This window comes from Pituophis catenifer, unplaced genomic scaffold (assembly GCF_029215685.1).
Source record: "Pituophis catenifer annectens isolate HBS135680 unplaced genomic scaffold, rPitCat1.0.hap2 SCAF_1, whole genome shotgun sequence".
Taxonomy (NCBI): Eukaryota; Metazoa; Chordata; class Lepidosauria; order Squamata; family Colubridae; genus Pituophis; species Pituophis catenifer.
In genome coordinates this window covers 62,684,581-62,710,464 of record NW_027256881.1, presented here as the reverse complement: position 1 = coordinate 62,710,464, position 25,884 = coordinate 62,684,581, and the positions used below count along the sequence as shown (strand labels likewise).

Here is a 25,884-nt window from a genome sequence, read left to right as displayed (position 1 = left end):
TCCTCTAGCCCAATTGAATTCAACAGTCCCAAAAAACGAAATCACCTCACTGATAATTCTTGATGAGCTAGTGTGCTATCCAAGCAAAACCATAATCACTGCTGGAATGAGGGGACAACTGGGGCTCAGGATTGGATCATACCTATGCAACTTTTCTCACATGGATCCCAGTGTTTTCTTTGAGAGCAGTTTAGTGAGAGAAAGCATGAGAAGAGATGTCTCCAGCACCACTGAAGGGGAACAGGGAATAAAACCAATTGAGCATTGATCTAGATATATTATTCGGATCTAATTCACGGTGATAAGGATGACAAAACATCAACATTTCTCTATCTTTATTGTACCTGCATATAGCTACCCAGTGGGCCAGTTTACAGTGAGCCTATCTCTCCTGGGAAAGATAGAGCTGGATATTCACTTAGAGAACTACTGAGGGGAATATGTTCAGCATCAATCAAATAAAGTTGCTTCAATTCAGGTCTCATGGAGTTCACTAAGCTAGATAACCAAGGCCAGGAACAACCCATAAGGTGGACTTCATTTGGGAAGACTTTGATCCCATTGTGTCCACCAAAGTGGACAGTGTTCTTGGAATTGTGAATATGGTCACTCGTGCATTAGTTGCATTTTTGTTGTTCTCTGCACTCATCTAAGGTTTCAGCATCTTTTGTGGCTCCTTTGAGTGAGTCCCTCAAAAGACTGAGGGGACTCTCCAGTATAGTAAAGGGGGTATAACTGGAAGAAATTGGTGACTTCGAAATCTTTGCTGAACCTCACTTTGTTCCACATGCAAAAAAAAAAAAATCTGACATCTGTAGCCAGTACCTGCCTTTACTGCAAAGTTTATTTATATCATGCCATAATAAACAGACTCTCAGGATCTTGCAGTAAATACAACAAAATGATTAAAAATCTAGGTTGAATCTACTAACATAAATGACAATTTATTTATTTATTTAACAGAATGAAATAAAAAATAGTGCAATAAATTAAGAAAATTGCAACAATGCTGTACAGAATAAGATTCTAATAGCTTCTTAAAGGCTGGTGGGGGAGGAGACTGATCTCCAATTGGAACCTTGGATCTCATCACATTCTGAAAATGTGGAATCACTAGCAATTGTTCCTTTCAAATTATATTAGGTTGAGCTAACGTAATTGGGAGAAAGTGACCCTGTAACCTTCCAAATGATTGTGAGAATGGAGCCAGCTCTCGTGGTGTTCAGAAACCTCATTTTCCAAATCGTGCAATTGTGAGAATGGTGCCCACTTGGAGAATGGTGACAGGCAGATTTAGTAAGGTGAGTATGCCTCTCAGTAGCTGCAGAAAAACCCTAAAAATAAGTACTATGCACATGCTGCTGGGCTCTGTAATCAGACGAGGCCTCCCAGGCCTTATGGAATGGTGGTAAGCTGATGCCTCCCAAGTCTAGTTGGGCAGTAAATAGGCTGAAGTGTCTGGGCCACAGTAGCGTTGAGCATGCTGGTGGGCTGGATGGGCAGCTGAGGTGGGAGGAGAGATAGGCAGGTGGAGATAGTTGCAATACCCCTGCAGTCATAAGTGTGAGCAGACTGCCAAGCACTTGAATTTTCATTATGAAATCACAGGGGTGCTGGAGCAACCATAACTTCAGGCACAGATTGCAAGCCCCTTTGCTGAGCACTGTCATAATTTCCAATGGTCACTGAAAACATGGTTAGCGAGGAGTCCATGTACACCCACTTTGTTGGTTTCATACCATGTTACTAGATCCATGCCAGGCCAGATTGCAAAGCTATGTTCTCAGGCCCTTCCAGAAGGTGACCAAGATCGGGGCCAATCTGACCTCAGGGGAAATGATGTTCTAAAAGGCAGGTTCTTGGAATTGTGAATATGGTCACCACTAAAGAAAAAGATCTCCTAAGTCCCATCAGATGCAACATGCTCTCTACTGTTCCATCTCACTGTACATAGAGGCAATTAGGAAGAAGTGGCCCCTCAAATAACCATCCTCAAGCATGAGACTTTACAGGTCATTACTAGCACTTCGAATTGAACTTGGAAACAAACTTGAACTTAGTAGCGTGGAGCAGAAATCTACTGTAGGTTCACTACAGCTATTATTCCAACATCTTTTTTCACAGGTACTGTTACCATGGAAGTTAATCTCCCATTTTTACATGTATTTTTTTTTATTTTTGTTTCCAAAGAACAATTTTGCACTTGTCTCTTTAAAATTTCACTCTATTATTTTCAGCCCATTTTTCTAAAACAGAAGACAGCAAAAGAATGTGAAACTAAGACATTAGCTATCCCACCCAAATTTCTAGCATCTGGAAATCTGATAAACATTTGCATTACTACATCCAATCCATTCATGAAAATAATGAAAAACTGATAATGTTTAATCTGTGGTATCTCACTTGAAACCTTCAACTTATGAAGAACTACTTCGGATAACACTTTTGAGTTTAGTGGAGACCAGCTATGCGCCTATTGTCATACCATCCAGCTCAGAGTGCTTGCTAATCTGTATATTATAAAGGTAAGGCATGTTGCCAAATGCTTTGCTGAAGACTGATATCAATTAAATAAGTTGCCTAATCAAAAAGTGAGATAAGAGGGAAGATTTGTTCTTGATGAATGTACACCTGATAAATTACCCTAGCAATCACATTGTTTTCAAAATGCCTACAAATCAATTATCTGCTCTAGAATCTTTCCAGGTATTAATATCAGAATGACTGGTTTATGGTTCATAAAACTTCGCTCTTTTCCTTTTTGAAGATAGAGACTTTTGCTCTCCTCTAGTCATGTGATAGTTCACTCTCTTACATGCCTCAAATACAATGCATAGATATGGCAAGACTCTTATGTCTTTTACTATCCATAGATGTAATCCATCACCTCCTAGAGATAAAGAATTCAAAGTAATGAAGCACTTACTATGTTCTGATCAAACTCAAACTTCAATCCTACCTTTTCATATAGTCGTTCACAATTTCCTAGTACAACACATAAAAGTTGCTTTTTAAGAAGACTGCCCAAAGCCATTAGTTGAAAGATCTGTTTTTCTGTGTCTCTTACCAGTATTGCCTCCTTCTTTGAGCAGCTGTATGCTGCTGCTATTTTCTTTGTACTTTGAGCCTAATTACTGAAACCATTTTTGTTCTCAGCCTAATGCTCTGTGCTTTTACTTTCCTGACACCAGCTCTACACTTCAAAGTTATATGCCTGTACTCTTCCTTTGTTACCTGGCCCTCTTTCCATTCCCTTTATGTGTCCTTCTATGTTTTCAAATATTCACTAGTTTTTTTGTATAGACATACTCATTTATTTTGCTTTTTTCCTCACTGCAATCATTTGCAACTATACTTTTAGTTTTGCCTCCTATAGGGAATCTTGTCCATCTTAAGTTCCTTCTCCAATTAGCTTTTCCTGAAGTAAAAAAGTAATTTATCATTACTTCAATAATGGCATTGAAATCTCTTGCTGATAGAGAATAGAAGAGTGCCAGCCTCCCTTTAAATATAATCTTTAAATATGCAAAAACAATTAGTGGCACTGGAAAGGCCCCTCTCAATTATGGTGCTTCACTGGAAAAATATCTTCCTGACACTGTTTTTTTGATGTTACAATTTTTTTTAGTTACAATTAATTTTTTAGGCTTACTTTAAGCCACACCTCAACAATATTTAAAGCATTATTTAGTATCATGTTTATTATTCATAGGTTGTCCTTGAAATGTTTATTTCAGGAGTGGGGTATAATTCCTTGCACAGGTTAGTCTGTGCTCTCTTGAATAAATAATGATTGCTTGATTCAACATAGGAATACCCTAAAGAGGAATAAGTTTTGCTCTGTAAATGAGCTTCTGTGGCACAAATTGGACTAACATCATTCTTCAAGAACTGAAAAAGATAAGTTATTAAGAATCTGGAGAAGTGGAGTTAGACAAAAATTGCTATTTATTTGTGGCCAGACTGTTAAACCTGTTAGCATTTTCAAAAGTAGTTTTATCACATTTCCCACTCCTGCAGACAATGGGACAAACGGTTTTTTGCATTAGTACACCATCTGCCTACTTGCAGAGTTTGCCCAACTCCTGAGAAATATAACCCACAGCATGCAATCAGCATTGAAGAAGTCTTTCTTTTGTGTGCCGGACAGAACAGCCCTTGGAAACTGAAAATATCTTTAACAGGGGACTTTCTGCTGATCTTTGGGTATCGAGAAGTTTATATTAAGAAAAACCTTGGATCTCTAGAGAAATGCCTAAGGTCCTTTAATGAAATACCTCCCAGTCTTCTGGGTAGAAAATGAAATATTAAAAATGGCAAAATGACAGAATCTAGGCAAATGAAGATAACCAGCTGTTAAAAAAGTGAAGGGTATCCAAACTTGCAGTCAGAATTTCAGAATGTGTGAATATTTTAATAAAGTATACATTCTAGTGAATAATACCACTTTAATATTGCCTAAGAAGAGTTATTGTTCTCTTCTCAAACATTCTTAAAAACATTTGCGCATTAGCAAAGGAAAAAAATCTTAACTGCTATTGGATATATACGTCTAAAGGCAAGTGATGTGTGAGTGATCTACTAAACCAAACTTTGTGTATCTAGCATGTTAGCAGCTAGTCACCTACTGCATGTTCATTTGTTCTTTACATCTAAAAGGCCTAAACTTTTTCAAAATTCCTGATCCTATCATAACAATTAATATTTCTACTTTTCTGCTTGTACGGTAAATTATAGAGTGGTAACTTTAAAATATGGAATTAATAACATAAATTCAGCAATTTTAATTCCAATACAATTATATTAATTAGTATTTTTGTAAACTGCAATTTACGAAAATTGAATAAAATGCCAAGGAATATATTTTCCACCATTATTACTTGTCTATACTATCTTAGCAAAGATCTGGCTTACTCCAAAGTAAATACACAGCAATGTTCAAATTTATATTCAAAAATCAAATGGCACAGGCAATAACAATAGACAATATTAAGTTATTTAACATTATTTAAACTTCCCCAATCCATATAATTCTAGGCAGCATGTAAGCCACCCCAATGCCAATCTTTAGCCATAAAATAATCAACAATACAAAGTGAGAATAACAACAACAAAACCAGAAAATATTAGGTTTACACCAGTAAAATATCCTTGACTTAGAAGCCTACTGAAATAAAATTGTTTCAACAATTTTGTTCTGAAATGTCAGCAGATGGGAACTATTTGGGAGTAGCACGTTCCATATGGCAGAAGCCACTACCAAGTAGGCCTGTCTCCTAGGTTAAACTCCCTTGTCTTCCAATTTAGGGAGACATATAGAACAGGCTCTCTTCTGATGTTATAATTGGGCAGGCTTAGTTATATTAGGGAAAACATATAGGGCTTTACGTAGAAAAAAAACCCTGTAATCAGCACTGAGACATATTGAAGCTAACATTTTTTTTACTATTGATTTTTAAATATATTTAATGGGCATCTCTGAGTTCCTACTAGACAAAGTTAGTGGAGAAATGACCATTCTTTCATGGATTCTCTCATGGAAGAAAAGGAGAGACCATCCCACAAGATTATTTTATTTCTATCCTGCTTTTATTATTTTTACAACTAACTCAGGGCAGCAAATATATTGAACACTTTCCTCCACCTATTTTCCCCACATCAACCCTGTGAGGTGGGGCGCGGCCTGAGAGCAAGTGATTGGCCCAAAGTCAGCCAGTCAGCTTTCATGACTTAAGGCGGGAGTAGAATTCACAGTCTCAAAGCTTTCCAGTCTGGTTATCTTGACCGTGTGACCAGACCAAATTGCAGAGATTCCCTTAAGAAAAGTTGTAAAATGGGACCAAGCTCACTTAATAAATTGTGCACTTAGCAACATAAATCCTGGGCTCAATTACGGTCATGAGTCGAGAATTACCTGTAGGGGTATCTTATCGCACGGCTCATTTATTCTGCAGCAAGAAACGGTAGCAATTCCCCCCCCCCCCATTTAATCTCTGAAATGATTTAACTACACATTTTTTTTGTACGGTAAGTAGGGCAAACACAGCACACACTGGATTTACGGCGAACTAGACAGACCTCGGAGGCAACACCTGGGTGCCCATACTCAACTTTTGCAGCTAATGTTCATCCACCGCAGGACCAAGCCGGGAGGGCTGGGGATGGTGGGTGGTGGTGGGAGAGAAAGTACAGGGGAAGGGATGCAAGCAGTGGTGGGATTCAAGTAATTTAACAACCAGTTCTCTGCCCTAATGATTTCTTCCAACAACCACTTGGCCAAACTGTTCAGAAAGTTAACAACTGGTTCTCCTGAAGTGGTGCGAACTGCCTGAAACCCACCAGTGGTTGCAAGGTAGAGGCGTCCAACAACCATCCTCCCAAGTTGGCGAGGAAAGGTTGGCGAGGGGAAGACAAAGCTCCCTACGAGCAGCCGGGGCTCTCCCCTCCCAAAAAAACTCCGAAATGCCCCCAGGCCATCGCCGCCCCGCGGTCCAGCAGTTGGGAAGGCACGGCGGAGGCGGACAACAAAGCCTCCTTGACAGGTGCGTGGGGGGGGGGGAAGGAGACGAGCACGGCAGGTTGGGACTGGAGGCGGCGGAGGCGGCGGCTCCTGAGCTGGCAAACCTGCCGGGAGCAGCAGCAGCAGCAGCAGCAGAAGAAGAAGAAGGCAACGGGAAGGGTGGGAGGGAGGCTACCTGCAGTTCGGCTCGCTCCGCCTCCCACTCGGCTCTCTCGGCCTCGAAGCGGCCCCACTCGTGCTGCAGGAAATGCAGGATGCCGGGGACGCTGTATTGAGCCCGCGCTGCAGAGGCCGGAGCCGGCCCTGCCGAAGCGCTGCCAGCGGCGGCCGCCGCAGCCGCCGCCGCAGCCGCCGCTTCTCCCGACTCCAACCCCGGCCCGGCCCCGCCCGGAGGTGGCGGCAAAAGCAGCGCGTTGTTGTTGTTGTTGTTGAAGAAGACGCCGGGGCCAGCCTGCTCGTCCATGGCTGGAGCCGTCGTCGCGGGCGGGAGAGACCTTCCGCTCTTCCTCCGCACCACAGCCGAGCGGTCGTTACAGTCGCTGCCGACGTCCGCGGTCCGCCAGCGCCGCTCCCCCGTCCGCCTCGCTCACTGGAAGCAGTAACAAACTGGGCGCGTCCCCTCCGCCGTCAGCGCCTGACAGCCACCCCCGCCGGCGGCTACAGGGCCTCGCTGGAGTCAATTCCAAAAGCGCGTTCAGCGCTTTGCGGACCCGGGGCACCTTGGGAAATGCAGTTCCCTATCGGAAAGAGTGGAGTAGCTGCGAATTATTATTATCATTAACAAAAATAATAATTTGTTGCTCACAGGTTACGAAAATCTCACATTTGATTTGCAAACTGGTTTTTTTTTTTTTTAAGTTGAGAAAAGAAACTAGTCGCCTGTGAAAGCGACTAGAAGTTAGTGAATTCAATTTATGGCTGAATCGATTGGTTAAAGTGATGTACGTTGGTGTCAAGAATCCCAACAAATTAATGGGGTCACAGGTGACAGTAACCACTGAGGGTAAAAAAAATCTTGGAACAATGGTAAACAGTTCAATGATGGCATTGACACAATGTGCCTCTAATATTTTTAAAAGGCCAAAAGTATATTAGAATAAGAAATGGAATTGACAACAAAGAAGGCAAGATTATAATCCCTTTATATAAACCAAGAATGTCACTGCATCTCCGAAGGTATACTGAAAATAGAGAAGGGTTCAGAGAAGGGAAATTAAGATGATCAAAGGGCTGGAGTAATGTTGCCAAAACACACTTCATGCAACAGAAACAGATGATATCCTTAGAAATCATGAGACAAACAACACTGGACTTACTGGCTATGCAACTATTTCTAGATTGCTTTTTTTGGTGATCAGTTAATCATTGATCTTGCATTATGGCTCTCAATTTAAATCTGGTTTATAGAAAGCCTTGTAATTACTGGGCACTTATACTTATCTTTCATTGGCACATTGCCCAGATTTGATGGGGCAGAAAGGAGAAAAAATGTAGTGACAGAACCATATTTGTATTGCTATCAATTGCCTGACCTGTTGCTATCTGAAGAATTTGAATATAACAATATGTTTTTATTGGCTTGTTTCTCTTCAAGCAAATTAAGGTATCAACGGGGGCTATTTGCACCATACAATTCCAGCCTCTATGGTTTCTCAAGCCTCTCATTTGCTGCAAGGGAAACAAGTAGCACAGCTGATCCTAGTAGGATTTGGCTAAGCCAGGCTATATTAATGGGTAGTTGATGTTCAAAGGGAGAACAGTGCCAGAATTGTTGTGGGGCGTTTGATGTAACTTTTAGTTTTCTACCTTCCTTCTATCCAAGAAACTGGTCTCGATATTTACTGGCTCCTTCCCTGGGACAATTTAGATCAGCCCTGTAGTCTTTTATTTGCAATTGCCCACTGCTATGAAAGTACACCCAATGTTTCACAATAATCTTTATGATGAAGGGGCCTCACTGTCTTTTTTCTGCAGCTTCTGCCATCTGAAATTTCCATATGAGCCATATCATCCTGAACTACCTAGTGTCCCACCAGACTTTGATCGCCAAAGAGGCACTGTGTTCTTTCATGCCTGCCTTGTAAGCTGCTATTTTAGACTTACTTTGAATAGAGAAAATGGAATATATTCCAGCCTTTTTGGATTCTTCCAGCTTTCAAGATTAGGAATTCAATGCCATGTAGAGCAATACTATACTACTTTTATTGTAAAGTTATAGTTAAAGAACCTTGCAAGTCTGAATGCTCTCCCTCTCTCCCTCCCTCCCTCTTTATGAGAATTAGGAAGGAGTTTATCTGAGATGTTTAGTAGGGTAACTTACTAAAGCCTTTTATTTCACAATTGACTTGGTAGTAGCTTTTCCTCCTGTCCCTCAAGGCCTTTCTGTCTTCACTCTGTAATTTCATACTTGTCAGATGACTCTGAGAATAGGCCTAGTCCATCTTTGGCAGTGTTGTCATTGCTGCCAGTCTATTCCTTAATGATGGGAAGAGTGAGTCTAAAGGGGGAGATAGTATGATATGACCTACCAGATTTCAAGAACATAAGAGGGGCAACAAGACAATTAAGGAAGAAGGGCCATACATAAGAGATTTCTGAGTCCAAGTGATGGGGAGCGTGCCAGAAAGAAATTAAAAGAACTGCACCTTAATTACACTAAGTGTAAGTTGTACATGAGTATTACTTTGATAGGCTTTAAAACTCCTGTTACATTTTCCTACTAACCATGAAGATCTTTCTATAAGCCCAAGTGATCTTTGTTTCCTAACTTTGCCAGCCTCACAGGGCTTGACATAAAATTCTAAAAAAAATATATGAGTGCAATTATGGGCATAGCTAGCTAGAAGCCAATGTGGCTACTCCCTGTCCTGCCCTCTAACAGGTGGGCATATTTGTTAGGCTAAGTATACCCAGTTATCTAAAAATGATTAAGTGGCCTCACTGCATTCTTGAAAATAATGTCATAGCATTCATAAAGGCTTTGCAACATAAAAATCCTATTTATTCTAGTTAGAAGAATCTAAAAAAATAAAATGAGGCATAGAGATTGGCAGCAGCAAAGAAGCTAACCACAACTATTAGTTTACTTATCTTTAGCAAATACTGCAATTCTGATTAGTGAGAAAAGGTAAACGAAGAAAATAAAAAATTAAAAAAAAATAGGACTCTCAGTTTTAACCACTTTTGCTTTACACTTTTGAAAAATGATATGACTATACCCAGTGATGGGATTCAAATAATTTAACAATCAGTTCTCTGCCTAATGATTTCTTCCAACAGTTTGCCAAACTGCTCAGAAAGTTAACAACCAGTTCTTCTGAAGAGGTGCGAACTGGCTGAATCCCACCATTGACTATACCATATTATATCTTTTCTATGATGCTTCCCCCAATTTATTCCCTTCAGGCATATTGATTCCCAAATTCAGCAAAAGTATAAAAATAAAACTGATCATGTTTATTACAAAATGTTATAGGTTTTACAGCTTATAAAGAACTGAAGCATTTATGAGTTCTTGTCATTGTTCTCCATTTCTTAGCCTCTCTGAGTTTTTTCTTCCAGGAACACTTCATATTGGAGTTCGGTAAAGAAAAAGAAGGCAAAATAAATAAAACCCTGCACATTCATCTCTTTTGTTTTACAATTGGGTCATTCCAGCTTCATATACTGTTGCAACAAACTTGCCAGAGTTGTGAATTTGGATTCTAAAATTAATTGAAGAGTATGCTGATACATATTTTGCATACTGAAGCTCAATCAGGGTAACCTCAACTAATTTTTTGTATCAATAAAGACATACTTTGGAATATAATTGAAAATCTGGGGAAATCTCAAATGTGTAGGACCTAAGAAAGAAGAAGAGTAGGGAAAAAATAGCAACACAAGACTAGAAAGACGTGGTTGACTACACACACAAAAAATGTTAACTATTATTTCTCCCAAAGGAGACATTACAGAATAGTGACAGAAAGGGCAGTCAACCTTTTGAACCTACTATATTCATTGTCTTCTTACTTTGAAAATATAAACAGCAGCACTTGAATGTTAAGGATGCATTCAAATTTACAGAAAGATTGTTTCAGCTTCTTCTGAAACTTATAGTTTGATCAAGAGCGTCTAAATTTTGCTTACAGTTGCATTAGTTTATTGTAATAAAAACTTGAATAACTCCAGTGTTTCATTTATTACAACTTACATTTCTTAAAATGTAATAAATAGTTACCAATATTAATTTCTAGCGGTTGAAAAAATCATAGTGACCATAAATATATACCTATTCCACTGCTCCCTTTTAGAGTAAGCAAAGTTATATAAGCACCAAAAAATTAAGAAATATTAAATGAAAAATTTAAGGTATAAGATAACAGGAAAATGGAATTTTTTTTTCATTAAGCAGCCACTGTTTTCTTTTATAGACAAAAGCAATTTTGTTATTTTGCAATATATATGTTTTCTGTTGCAATTTGAATCTTACAACGGGTGGAAAAGAATTAGAGTGGGATATTCATATATGTCATGAAAATGGCTTTAAGGAGCTTAATGATGGCTACTGTTAAACATAATTCTAGACCAACAGCCTTTCCCTCTTCCGTGATCTTTAGATATGTTGGTCTATACTTCAAAATTCATATACATTCAGCAAGTCTAACCAATGTCCTGTTTGTACCTCACTTTGTAGTCTTTCCATTGTAGGTCACGAAATGTTTTAGGGAGTTTAGCTTTGAGTTGACTTTTGCCATAAAAATGAAATAAAATCCTGGTCAGCCAGGTTTTCTCATGAAAATCATTCTGAGAACCCAAACACAATTTTTGCAAACAGATAGCAATCTGTGAGAAGAGAACAATCCTGCCCTTCAGAAAAACTTGTCACTTAGAGGCCTGACCTCACATAGCAGAGCCTCACAAACCAGACTGTTCTTAACCCCTGCATGAAAAGTCTGTTAAGGAGCAAATTAAATTGCAGAATGCTCAGACTATGAGCATTGTGTTGATAAAGACTGAATATGTACATTCTTTAACTTAAAGATCATGCTCTAATATCAGAGTAAAATGAACCATCAGATCATGCTCCCCAATAAAGGCATTGCTATTTGCTGAATTGTTTTTAGACAGAAATATGTTTCACAGTCCAAGTGCATCTACAAAATAAGTAGAGTAGATATATTCTTTATCATTCAGTGCAGGCTATTTTGTTTATGCCTATATGATTTTCAACAAGTATCTGTTGGTTTATTACAAACTAGTACCCACTCCATACTTTATGAAGAAGATACAACAATTCAAAAAGAAATTGAATGCCATTCTGTTATAACAGAAAATTTAACCGAGGGGGGAGGGAACAAATGAGAAGGATTTAGCCATAATTTGATGCCACTGCCCTACAAATTATTTCCAACTCTGAGAGAAAATGTTTGTACACTAGGAGAACTGGATTGTCCCCTCTCCTTCAAATGTAAGCAATGTTTTAGTAAATGATCCTGTACTTTGGAGATTTGTATCTTTAATAACTAGATTCACTAAGGGAATACATTCAGGTGCTTCATTTATAGCTGGATAAGAGCTAGTAGAAGCTACTGGAGAACCATTTGCAAGACTGTATGTTTTACCATTTTTAAATTCCACCTCAAATTGCTTTCACTGAAACAACCGATATACTGCAATGTGATCACAGCTATTGCTCCTTTTTAAAATGCTGTACAGGGAAGCAGTGTAGTTCACAAGATTCCACAGACATTACCTATGGAAAATATATACCCAACTTTCAGAATTAACAAGAACTCAACATTCTAAAAAGAAAGACAAAGACTACATAAAACAGATCGTTAAAGGAGATAGTTTAACACAACCTCAGATGGTCAACTTACTCCATTTCATAAAAATCTATATATATCCAGATATCACCTTTCTTGCAATGCACAGATTTCAAACCGTAATGCAATAATCCCCTAGCAAACATACATTACTAATGTAGAACCTGTTGACAAACAATCAGAAATGGAGAATGAGATACAGCAGCACAGAAGGAATGATGTACTCGTTGATGAGTGTTTTATGATTGTTCCAACAAGAATCAGAAAAAGCTAGTTTTAAGTTTAATTGTTGGCGTGGAATGTACTGTGGGTGGTGGTTGCCTGGCAGCTGCCTTTGCTTTGCTTGCCTGACTTGCTCGTACTGCAGTTTCCAGTCGTGCTTTCAGTTCAGGAGCTGCTCCCATTACTGTCTTAAATGCAAGAGGATAAAGGGGTCCAATGCGGGTGAGATCCTGGAGAGCAAATTCATGAAGTTCTTTTGATACCAGGGATGCAGAAGAGAATGCATTTTCATTCAGTAAATAAGATATGAGTGTAGGGACAAGAAGAGCAAGCAATTGTACTCCTGAGGGGAAAAAAAAGAAATCAGTTAAAATAATTGAAATTCAAGAATGACAATGTAGGATATCTTCAGCATATGTAACTGTTGTTATATTACTGTTAGAAAATAAATACCTCCCAAATAATGGCAATACATTTCTTCTTGATAATATTTAAAAATGCCCAGCAGTAAAGAATAGAACAACTATTTTTAGGGCCTTCACATCATTCAGCAATGTGCTCAGTTCTAGGCTAGAAAATAATTCTCTAAAGTGCTTGGTTACTATGGGGACAGCTATAGAATAAAACTACATTTAGCAATATACTGAAGAGGAGGTGACTTTTATAGATATGCTATTTGAATTTGTCACATGGATAAGAGAATTAGAATATCATAACCTCATATCTCAGATTGGTTGCCACAGATAGATGCTTTCTCTGTGAAGAGGCTCTGTCTACGCATGTTGCCTTATTCCTTTTAATAAAAACATATATCCCTTGTTTTTCTCATGCATTTGAAGACAAATATACCCATCTAACTACATGTCCATTGGAGGATGATAATTTGTAAACATGGTAACTTTTACATAGAAATTATTTATTAGAAACTGTAGGTTTTAGGGCAGTACACTGCAAACTAGAATATATCTTTTGCTGATTAAACTAATAGGCATCCTTAAAACCCAAAGGACATAGTTTTTCCTCAAATAGCTCAGGGAGCAGATGCTAGCTCCAGTTAACTTTGTTTCCCAGAATTTTAATTGCTCTAGATGGCTTCAGTCAGAATATTGCACAATATCTTTGGAATATCACTGCCTCGAATTTAGGAAAGAGAGGTTAAGTGCTGCACTTAGCCAAAATGTGTGATACAATGTGAAAAATATATTTAATCCATTGTTTCCAAGAACGCTTCAGCTTTTACTGCATGCTAATGTGCTCCAACAAGACAAGTATGGTGATTCTCAATCAAGGTACTTACTATTCTGCTCCTCACCAAGAGCAACCAGTGTTTCAAGAACTTTAATTCCCTCCTGGATTGCTAAGAGCTCTGTTTTGTTGTTTGGACGGTTTTTCTCCACACCTTTCAGTTTCTCAACCATTATTGGTGCCAGGGAATGTATATATGGGGTAGAGAGAGCACGGTTTGTGTGTTGAAATATAGAAAGTAGAAGATGGTAACATTTGGCTTGAACCTGAGCGGAATATATAAATATAGCTGTGTTAGTAAGAATTTGCCATAAAATGTAACAGCCAGGTAATGTTAAAAGAAAAAAGGCAAATACAATTGTAACAATAGAGTCACATTTATTATCTAACTTGCAAACTTTTCGATTATGAAGGCTTTTCTTTAGCTTATCTTTCTGTTGGTCAAAAATTGCATACTTCATTCATGACACATACAAGTCTAATCTCATTGGATTCAATCAAATACTTCTTTTAAAAGCCTAACTAGTCATAGTAAAAAGGATTTTTGGAGAGGTCAATAGTATTCAGCCTATAAATACAGTCTATAAATAATATAAATATGGTACCTATTCTCATCTAAAGCATTCTATCCAATAGGATTCTTTTTCAAGATAAATATTAATGCCTCAAGGAGACAGAAGTGTTTATCAAATAAACTGGATTGTCATTTTTTAAAAAATTATAATCTGTCCTCCCATACTTAATTTTATTAAATTATAAAAAATAAAATTCAGTTTTAATTTTTAGGGTAAGTATGTCAAGCTAATGAAGCATACATCAGAAATCTTATTTTTTTAGTTTGCTTTGTTTTATTATTTTATTTTATTCTAAAATAAAATCATTCTAGGCAGCAGCTAAGGTCTCAATCAAACCATGCACCAGAGCTTCAAAAACAAATACGGGTTCCTTCTGGAACTAACAGGGTCCAATATTAGCATCCATTAGAACCTGTTAGTTCCAGAAGGAACCTGTGTTTGTTTTTGAAGACTGATCAAATCCTGTAGATCCTTTGGGAAGCAGCTGCAAAGAACTCAAGGCCAACAGAGAACAATCTGATCATGATATGGTACTGACAATAACATACTTGTAAAATAATGGATAAATGGATAAAAGCTAAATGACTTACTCACCCAAGGATCAGATGAATTCAATGCTGTTTTAAATCTGTTAATGCAGCCATTTTGCAATGCTTGCACTCCAATTATTTCAGTGCTTGCAGACCAAAGGAAGAGTGTAATGGCAGTAAGCATACTTACTTCATCTAAAGTAGGCTTGGAGGCTTCTGGGGGGAAAAAACAAAAAGATGCTGAAAACTTATACCAAATAGAGTTTGGGACAGGAAAATATAACTGCTATTTTCAAGAATGAAGATGCTGATACATATGCAATGTTCCTGATTTCAAAAATAACAATCTTTTAAGGATTCTATCCTTAAAATCTATCCAAATATATTTTTGTGATTAAATAATAATCATATAATGGAAATGAAAGTGGTCCTAAAACATTAAGAACAATATTTTGTTAACTTTGTGAAAAATCAGCTTTGCATTAATTGAATACTTGCAGAATTTGATTCATTTGTCCAATTAATTACTCTTGCTTAATAAAAAGCAGAATTTTACATACATGTGAATTCCTTCAGCATGTATGGAAAAATGAAGATTAAGCATTAAGGAAGATTCTGAACTAACAAAAATGTTAATATAATTCTATTTTCCTTGATTTCCATACCTCTTTCTATAAATCTAAAACATGCAATATAGTGACATAATTGTACCAGTTTCATTTCCTAATGCAAACCTAATCTTTCCTAATCTTTGCTTCTTTTTATAAAAGAGCTCCAGTGATAGCATGAAAATTACCTGGCTGAGAGTATTCCAAGATTGAGGCTAGGGTGCTGCGGATAAGATTTGTCCACTGTTTATGAATATTCTCATTCATGGTCATTGGAAGGGTTACTATGTTTTTTAGTCCCTGAAGTGCTGCACTGACTGGCGGTAGGACCTGATTTCCCACAGTTTTTACCGCAGTATCTTTCAACACTTGTATTATTAGAAAGAGGATAGTGGGTAATATAGTCATAGATCCTAAAACATAAACATAAATTAGATACTTTCAGAATGCACAAGAGGCATGATCAATGCCAGAAGCAAAGTATTCATGAATAACCCATCCTGGGCTCTTTTGGTAAAAATTTTCGTTCATTCATTCATTCGTCTGATTACCCATCTCATCTAAGTGACTCTGGGCAGATCACAACAGGTAAATAACAATCCAATAAAACAAGTTAACAAAATCAATATACAAACATATAAAACCCATAATCAATCAAAATCATGATCAGAGGCAGAATTCATTGTCATCATCTCTACACAGCCATTGCAAATACTTGCCACTATTGCCATGTGCCCAGACATGGCAACAGAGCCATATCTTCAGGGTATTCCTAAAGGCTCGGGGTGGGGGAATTAGGGCCCATTGCCTGAGATCAATGATGTTCCATAGGTCCTTTTTATCATGGCATAATAAGCTTTCTCCCTGGATCCTGTCAAATGAAACTTTTTTTTGTCAAGGGGACCTGTAACATGCCTCTCCTGACAGCGGGTAGATGTTACTGGGGAGAGGCAGCCTCTCAAATTACCTGGTCCAATGCCATATAGCAGAGGTTCCCAACCCCTGGGCCATGGCCTGTTCAAAACTGCAGCTCCATTTGCGCATGCAGCTCCATTTGTGTGCACAGCAAGCAAGTGCAGGAACACATGCGTGCTGCTCCATTTGGCGCGTGGCGGTGCACATACCCACCACTTGTATAAATGGAGCTGTGTGTGCGCTTGCCCGCCACTTGCATAGAACCATCCCCTCTCCTCCCTCAGTCCGCAAAGCAAGAAAAAGTTGGAGACCGCTGCCATATAGGTCTTTACAGGTCACAACCATCTTCTTGAATTGAACTGTAGCTGGAAGCATACTGGCAACCAATGTGGCTTGGAGAGCAGAGATATAACATGCACTGATTGAGAAGCACATATAACTTCACGTTGATGCATTTTGTACCAGCTGCAGCTTCCAAATGCTCTTCAAGGGCAGCCCCATGTAAATCGCATTACAGTAATCCATTCAAGAAGTGACCAGGGCATGAGTGACTGTAAAGGTCCAGGAATAGGAGCAAGTGGCATATAATATGGAATTGTATAAAGGCTCTGGCCATAGCTGCCATCTGCTGTCTTCAAGCAGGAGATGTGGGTCCAGAAGACCCTTCATCCTGTGCACTGAGTCTGTTTGAGGCAGTGCCATCCTATGATTTCAAAGGTGCACTGATGCACTTGTCAGCAACTCCTTAAAGAAATTACATCTTTTGTCTGAGATTATGCAAGAATGCTGGAAAGATGTGTTTGATTTAGGGAGATGCTAACTAATGAGATTATGCATGCACTTACACAGACCAATTGAGAATATTGATTAATATTCTATTAAATATTAAATATTAACCAATGAAGAAATACAGGAAAGTAGACACATGGCAAAAAGTGCACATAAAAGATATGCCATAGAGAAGTAGTGGTAGCAGGTGAATATGGTTAATGCCCCCTTTTTAAGGTGTAACAAAGATTGTCCTAAAGAAAAGGAAATGTCAGAAACTGAAATTAATGAATTTAGGGACTCTTAAAAAAAAAAAGACAAACTTAAGCCTACTCAAATGTCTCAAAGGCCCATGGAAGAAGAATAAAACACTAAAATCAATTTATTTATTTTTTATGCTTGTTTTGGTTCACTCTATCACCAAGCAACGTTCTGTCCATTATTAAGTGTCACACGCACCACTTTCTGAACTCCTGCTGCCTCCTTAAATATTCTCCATGCACTTTGTTTTGTTTAAATTTGGGTTTTTTTAAAAAAAATTCACTGAAAAGAATTAACATTTTATGGAAGCCACTGATTAAATTTTGAGAAAGATCTATTATACTACCAGCTGGGGAACAAAGAGTGGGTAGATCAGACAGGATGGCAACGGTGGCAGCCACGAGGCGAGCACTTTCTTCTGGGAGCTGGATTCTGCTGAAGGAATGACTTGGAGAATCTGACATTTTTGTGCTCAGATGTGGCATGTGTCGCACAAGGATAAACATTAGCAGTTCCATAGCAGCAAATACAAGAGATTTTCCTGGCACAAGACCACCGCTATCTCCTCCTTCACCCAGCCCGCAGCTACTGTCTTTTTCTTTTGCATCTTCTTCATCTAACAAAGACAAAAAATGGAGTAATAATATAATAATATGAAATTCATGGCAGACATTTTAGAAAATGCTACCAAAAGCCTTAAGTTAAAATGAAGCAATCAGCTGAAACTCATTAGTAGTCAAAAGCTTACAGATTGCATTTGTTTTCTATTTTTTTATAGAAACTACTAAAAACGGATGAGATATCAGAGAAGTATATGCTGCTATTGAAATTAAAAAATGAGATGGTATCAATACAGTCCCTTTTAAATCAATAAGAGATAAACACCCGTGTGACCCACCCATTTTTTTGCTTTGCTTCTATCATAAATTGCATCAATGCATATCAAATTATTCCATTAAGAAAAGCTTTTTATTCTTATTTCCTCTACAAATTAAAAAAACAAGCAAATAAAGAAAAAATATACGCAAACCTGCACATAAAAAATTAAATGTGACAGATTTATTTTATTTTCTGACAAAAAGGACAATAAAAATGTTTTCAACATTTTAAACTGTTTTTCTTATACTTTACATGGTAATTCACCTCATACCGAAGAAGTTAAAAACATACAGGATACAAAAATCATGAGAGAATGTCAAATCTTCTCATAAACAACTTCCCTTAGAATTCCAAATAAACAGTCAGGCTTATAACTTGGCCCTGATCTGTTTTTTTTTTTCAACTTTCTTACTTTCTGCTCTTTTAATTGATTTTACATTTGAACTTATGTATAGCTGCTATTAAATCTATATTTTAATTAGCTGAGATACACAAGCCCAAATAAATTTAAAATGTTATATATAAAAGCATATTGCAGCTTTTCAGAGCAAAAAATATTTTATTAAAGATATTTCTTTTTAATCCTGCTAATATATCTTGACGTATTTTAAATATTTTGTAAATTCAAAAATGAACATCCAGGGCCAGGGCAAACATTGGTCAGTTAAGCCAATGCATGAATCAAGAAGACAGTTTTACATAGCCTGTTTCATTATTTCTCTAATCTGGACATCTGTAGCATGAAAAACAACAGGTATTTCTTACTCAATGTATTTCTTTTTTCTTGTAAATGATCCTGAGCAGCTCTTATAATCTGTTGCACAACTTCTGTAACTAAGAGTTGAACTGACGGAGGATTGCAGGTCAACAAGAGTCGATGAAGCACGCTCAGAAGTTCGACACCAAGTAGCTTAAAACAATTAATTGTAAGCAGAGTTTCAAAAAATGACATTTGCAATATTTTATCCCATTTTTTAAAATACATTTTTATTAGTTTATCAAAGTATAAAATACAAAGAGAAATTTTAAAAATAGAAAACTGAGGGGGGAGGGAAAAAATATGGAGTAAATAGGAAAAAAGAAATAAAAAGGCACCGGCTTCCAACTCTCTTTAGCACAGTAGAAGATAACAATATTACAACTTCAACTTTTTACTTTTATACAACAGTATATACTATCAGTCCTATACTATCAGTCCTAGAGGAGATCAACCCTGACTGCTCTTTAGAAGGCCAGATCCTGAAGATGAAACTCAAATACTTTGGCCACCTAATGAGAAGGAAGGACTCACTGGAGAAGAGCCTAATGCTGGGAACGATCGAGGGCAAACAAAGAAGGGTACAGCAGAGAATGAGGTAGCTAGATGGAGTCACTGAAGCAGTTGGCGTGAAATTAAATGGACTCTGGGGGATGATAGAGGACAGGAAGGCCTGGAGGAACATTGTCCATGGGGTTGTGATGGGTCGGACACGACTTCGCAACTAACGACAACAAATATACTATCCATTTCTGTAGCAACAAACCTATCTAATCAGCAAAAACAAAATCAAAGTCTCATTTTTTCCCCCATTGCAAGCTAAAAATCCGGATGCAATTTTCAAACAGAAACAACATTAAATATATTCTCTTCTTTAGATAAAAGAATCAATTTAACTATCTCTGCTTCTCCTTGCTGTGGGGAATAATATATGCTTCTATTTACTCATTCGTCTTTAACTATTAATTTTCATTGGGCTTTTTTTTTTTAAATGTCTTGGTTAGCATTTTGTTGTTAGAGGTCCAAAATAATGACTTGTTATTTGATTACATTTTTTTCTTAATAGCTATTAATAAGAACAGTAAGGGAAGACATCCACTAATATTTCATAAGTGTTTCCAGACCATTTTCCTTTAATTTCATTTTCAAATAATCTGTTCAATTTTTTACATGCTTAATGGACTGCAACAATAATTTGTCTGCAACATACCTGATCTTCTGCAATATGGGTTCTAGCACAAGAGGAATCAAGTAAAGTGTGCACTGCTTGCAAACAGGACATAACGTGTTCGACAGGCTCTTCTGGTCGAGGAGAACATAGAAACTGTATGCTAACACCTGGGGAGCAAATTACTTTAAGTTTATAAGTAGTAAAGTAGTATTTTTGCAGATTTTAAGGCATAGAGGAAGTACAGGTCCTAATAGTCTTTACATGCAAAAGCTGTATATTAAATCTTGAGTTTTTAGTTTCAGTAAAACAGTGTTTTCACACACTACAAAGAAAGATCTGGGTATTCTTGAAACTAGAGTGGTTCTCTAGTTTCTTGTAGTACTGCCATAAACCTAAAAATAATAATCCTGTTATTTGGTAATGTGTGATAAAACAACTAATACACTACAGGCAGTCCTCAACTTACAACAGTTCACTTAGTGACTGTTCAAAGTTACAACGAAGTGACTTATGATCATTGTTCACATTTATGACCGTTGCAGCATCTCCATGGTCACATGATTTACATTTGGATGCCTGACAACTGACTCACATTTATGACAGTTGCAGAGTCCCAGGGTCATGGGGTCACCTTTTGCAACTTTCTGACAAGTAAAATCAAAGGGGAAACCAGATTCACTTAACAACTGTGTTACTAATTCATCAACTGCAGTAATTTACTTAACAAATGTGGTAAGATAAGTCATAAAATGGGGTAAAATTCACTTAACAAATTTCTCTTTTAGCAACATAAATTTTGGGCTCAATTGTGATCGTAAGTTGTACAGACTTCTGTAATGGACTGAAAAGCATTACCTAAAATCAAATGCATTCTGTCTTTATTTATTTCTTGCAAAGTTTTGGTGGAAGGTGGAGTTTCTGACGCCGGGTTTAACATAATGGGCGTGGCATGCTTTTGTAGAGGTGTGGCTGCTGAAGCATCTTCTGTTGTTTCACAGGCATTAAACCCTGTACTGTTTAGCCATAGTGCAACTGCATGTAAAATTGGGGTCCATGAATTCCGATAATGCAGTCTAGCTGTATCAATAGTCTCAGGAGTGTAAAATGCTCCACCTGTTAAAGAATCATAATGCATTTTAATAAGGGATAGAGACAATAACAATTATAGTATCATTTTAATACATGTTTGTAATATATCCCTCAAGACACAGAGACATCTGATCCCTCTTGTCTGGATTCAGAAGACAAACAGAGCTGGACCGCCTTGGTTCTTGGATGGGAGATAGCTATGAATATCAGGCTTATAAGCTAATACGAGCTATCAAAAAACACCCCGGAAGGCAGCAGTGGGAAATCACTACAATATCATGATGTTCTCAAGAAATCTACACAGTTCTGTTGACTCATGCCAAAGTCAAGGGAATTTTACAATACAGGTGGGTTCCACCTCCTGCGTGGTTCACACACCCACTTTAGATAATCAGAGATTTCAGCATATATGTAAATATTTTCACTGAATCAGTCCAGTCACAAAGTACCAAATAGCTTTTGTGTAGCAGCTTTCTTCTCAAAAGTATCTTGCTTGATTGGTAATGGACTTATTTGCCATTTCACACCACATGACTCATGCTGGCTTGTGTAGCTCTGTCACAATTTCAATCCATTATTGAAAGCTGGCTATCCAGTTTCCTCAAGATGACCGAGGACAGCACCAGAGTCCAAAAGTGTTAACTGTGAGCCATCTACAAACAGTGCTAGCATCCAGTGGAGCCTGCATTGTGCCAATGGCTGCAACTGTTGCCTGCAGGCTGATGGTGCCAAATTTTCAATTGCAACAGTGGAAGGCTGTTTACAGACCTCTCAAGCTTGCTCTGACTACTAAGTGGTTTGCAAACAGCCAGCAGAAAAATCAAGCAGTCCCTTTACTAAGATTGTGAGAGACCGATTTGGAATGAAGAAGCTGGGATGAGCACAAATGAGGCTCAATGAGCTATCCCAAAGAAAAAGGCTAAGCACCACGAAAAAGCCATACAAAGCTCCATAACCTAGCAAGTTCCACTGTGACTAAGCACGGGGTGGGGGTGGGGGACTGGAGGGGAGAAGAAAATACAAGTACATTACAAAAGCAAGTGCTGTGAGAAGTCTTAAGGCAAGAAGTGGATGATCAAATGATAGCTACTAATACATCTAGCCACATTAGTGATATAACACAAGTATCTGTAGCTTATATAAAGACATAATTCATAACATAACTGCTTAATATGATTCCAGTATATCATACCGATTGTCAAATTAACAAAAAAGTTGAACTATTGGTATCACTTATGTTTACCAAGCTGCTTCATGCATGAGGACTTGAAGATTAAGGCATCATTAAAATGAATTTCAAAGCAATGTATTTAAAAGGGAGATGGTATAAAAATACTGCTGATACATGCAAGCACTAAGTTTACTAACTTGTAAATGGCAGTTTATAAGGAATTAGGAATGATATTTTTGCTGCACCTTCCTTCTCCACCCAAATGCTTTTGACCAAAAGTAATTGCACCTTTGCATTTTTGCAATGTTCTCTCATGTCAGAAAGGACAGCAGAGCAAATGAATGGATAATGTGGAGCTTTCTGCTTTCTACCTTTGCAACTGGATTATGAATAAAATGCATGCCTTACCATCTGGAGGAAGCTGACTTGCAAATTCAGCTGGTAATGTCAAAAGGGCATAGTCTTTGAGGGCAGCTAACCAGAGACGGCTAAGAGTTGGCAGCTCTGGTTGAACAAGGGTTATCAGACTATCTGGTGGCAGCTCATCTGCTGCACCATAATCGTCATCATCATCATCTCCTCCATTTTTTGTTGCTTTCTTTGGTTTGGTCTCTGCTTCTTTTTTAATCTTCATAGCTACAACATATACCTTTAGGTAAAGTGCATGCAACATATTACCAAGTGTGTAGAGAATATAAAATATGACTTACATATCATTAAATAGAGTACATGCTGAACTCTGCTTACTTTAAAAAGACTTTAAAAAGAGAATTTAGGTAGTGACCTGAATTAGTTTTACTAGTACCATTATATATACTGTAAAGAAAGTGTCCAAATACAATTGAATAACAGGAAAATTTTAGTAATCACATTTTTCATCAGACAAATTAAAAGTCCTCCGATATTCACTCTCACCACAATCCAGGAAAATAGGTCATTATTTTGACTGTTTTGCATTCAGAGAAGAGAGGCTCAGATAAGAATGTTACCTAAGATCAGCCAGCAAGTCTGTACCTGCAATGTACTTCATTTAAAAACTTTGCATACCATATCATGCTAGCTCACAATTATTGTGTTTAATGTGTACATTAAATTCTGTACAAGAAATGAACAACTTTAACATTTCTTAGAAAATTTACATGGGCTTAAACCATTATGAAAGAATTTTAAAATTTAATTTAAAGGCTCCGCAACCATGAAGTTAAAAAAAAAAACTTTCAAAATAGCTGTATTAGAAATTTTAAATGAAAATGTATAAGAGAAAATCCTAAAAGAGCTTAGGATTTTGGTGGGATCTCTACATTATACCATAACACACTTTACAGAAAAGCAGGAGTCTTCCCTGCCACCGTTGTCTTTTTTCTTAATTCTCAAGACCTCCAGTGGGAGATCAAATTTTAAAGGATCAGCATGAAGATAAACTAAGTTCAAACCTAAGTGTAGAGGACAGCAGTCTGGAAATTTACAGAACCAGAGTTAACTGAAAAAATTAGTAACCAATTCTTCATTTCAGTCTCTATCACACATACAGTACAGGTGATTAGCATGTTAATATAATCTGGGGGAAGTGAAGTGTGCAATACAGGACATAGGCTAGCTTTCAGAAGCTGTGTATCCAATGGATAGTGCCTGATAAATATGGATGATTTCAATCAGAAGGGGAAACATACATCTCAGGCAACATTATACTTTTCCAAAACAGTTTAAGATCCACTATCCTCATCAAACAACTCTGAAAAGCAGAATATGGATATTAGTTAGATTTATTTTATTTTATTTTATTTTATTTATTATTTTATTTTATTTTATTTATTATTTTATTTTATTTTATTTTATTTTATTATTTTATTTTATTTTATTTTATTTTATTTTATTTTATTTTATTTTATTTTATTTTATTTTATTATTTTATTTTATTTATTTTATTATTTTGTCGCATTTCTATGCTGCCCAACTCCCAAGGGACTCTGGGCGGCTTACAACAAAGAATAAAACAATGTGAACAATTCCATAAAAAATGTTAAAAAGAAAAACATTAAAACATTAAAAACTTTAAAAACTTTAAAAACGTTAAAACACATGCACTCCAATTCTTGGCCGGGTCTTGCAAGATCATTATAACCAGATCAATGGCCCCAGGCCTGCCGGAAGAGTCAGGTTTTCACTGCTTTGCGGAAGGCCAATAGGGTGGGCGCGGGCCGGACTTCAGGAGGTAATTGGTTCCAGAGAATCGGGGCAGCCACAGAGAAGGCCCTCCCCCGCGGGCCCGCCAGCCGACATTGTTTAGCTGACAGGACCCGGAGGAGACTGACTCTGTGGGATTTTACCGGTCGCTGGGAGCTATGTGGTAGAAGGCGGTCTCGAAGATAGCCTGGCCCTGAGCCATAATGATCATAATGAAGTCTAGCAATGGCTGTGAGTCATTTAGCAAAATGTTAGAAATAAAATGAAATACTTTTCCTGTGACTAAATTATGAAAGTGACCACCTTATAGAGGCTATAAATTCTAAGAAACACACAATGCCATGTAGTCCACTCAGGATCAAGAATTTGGGACTGCTCAATAGCAGTCCCAAATTTTATGTCATAGAAACGTGACATAAATTCAGATTTGTCTTTGGACCAAAAAAAATCTCTACATAAACAACAATCTTGTCCTTATGAAAAAATCAAATAGGGCCAATCTGAATGAAGGACATAGACAAAATGTTATGCTAAGCTCTGCCATGCCATGTCAGAAAATGAAAAAGGCATATTCTGGAGACTAACGAGCAACACCAACTTGGATAATACTGGACAGAATTTTTAGGCAGAGAAGATACACTATATGGCGAAACAAATTTGATAAAACTTTTTCAAAACTGTTTTATAATTGGGTGAAGAAAAAACAGTAAAGCCATCCATTAGGGCTATTGAAATTGCCACAGAATTGATCCTCAGCTGAAAGATCATAACTCCATTCATAAATTTGAAAGTAGTCACGTCTAAATCGTCAGTCAAATTGTAGTATTCAGATCTGGTCTAGTTGAGAGACAAATATTTTTCTGGGGAGTAATTTGTTCTAAATTTATTTGTATCCAACCTTTACTCTTTTTACAAATAACTCAAGGAGGTGAACATATCCAACATATCTTCCTCCTTCCTTTTTCCCCACAACAAGAACCCTGCGAGGTGAGTTGGGCTAAGAGAGAGAGAGTGACTGACCTAAGATCGACCTAAGGCTTTCATGGCTAAGATGGGACTAGAATCCATGGTTCCCCGTTTTCTAACCTGGTGCCTTAACCACTAGACCAAGCTGGTAATGAAAAGAGTTGATGGCCTCCTGATTAAGATGATCTTGCAGCATCTATAGAATAGCATGAG

General features: G+C 37.5%; 2 protein-coding genes across 5 annotated transcripts in view; both read right to left on the bottom strand.

Annotated features, from left to right (window-relative positions):
- The window catches only part of STRN (striatin), a 44,134-nt gene extending 37,039 nt beyond the window's left edge, over positions 1–7,095 (bottom strand). For all 3 annotated transcript variants that reach the window (XM_070932513.1, XM_070932514.1, XM_070932515.1), the window contains exon 1: positions 6,696–7,095. In XM_070932513.1, the coding sequence (XP_070788614.1) occupies positions 6,696–6,983 (288 nt within the window). In that variant the 5' untranslated portion in view covers positions 6,984–7,095. The remainder of the gene's footprint in view (positions 1–6,695) is intronic.
- Positions 7,096–12,417: 5,322 nt separating this feature from the next.
- HEATR5B (HEAT repeat containing 5B) overlaps positions 12,418–25,884 on the bottom strand; it is a 44,796-nt gene continuing 31,329 nt past the window's right edge. The window contains exons 27-35 of one of the 2 annotated variants that reach the window (XM_070932511.1): positions 22,930–23,170; positions 21,117–21,374; positions 20,301–20,428; positions 19,099–19,243; positions 17,801–18,070; positions 15,699–15,923; positions 14,967–15,118; positions 13,850–14,063; positions 12,418–12,895 (exon numbers count right to left, since the gene is read on the bottom strand). In XM_070932511.1, coding sequence (XP_070788612.1) covers positions 12,591–12,895; positions 13,850–14,063; positions 14,967–15,118; positions 15,699–15,923; positions 17,801–18,070; positions 19,099–19,243; positions 20,301–20,428; positions 21,117–21,374; positions 22,930–23,170 — 1,938 coding nt within the window. In that variant the 3' untranslated portion in view covers positions 12,418–12,590. Of the gene's footprint in view, positions 12,896–13,849; positions 14,064–14,966; positions 15,136–15,698; positions 15,924–17,800; positions 18,071–19,098; positions 19,244–20,300; positions 20,429–21,116; positions 21,375–22,929; positions 23,171–25,884 lie in introns of both variants that reach the window. The other variant, XM_070932512.1, reaches the window with a different exon arrangement.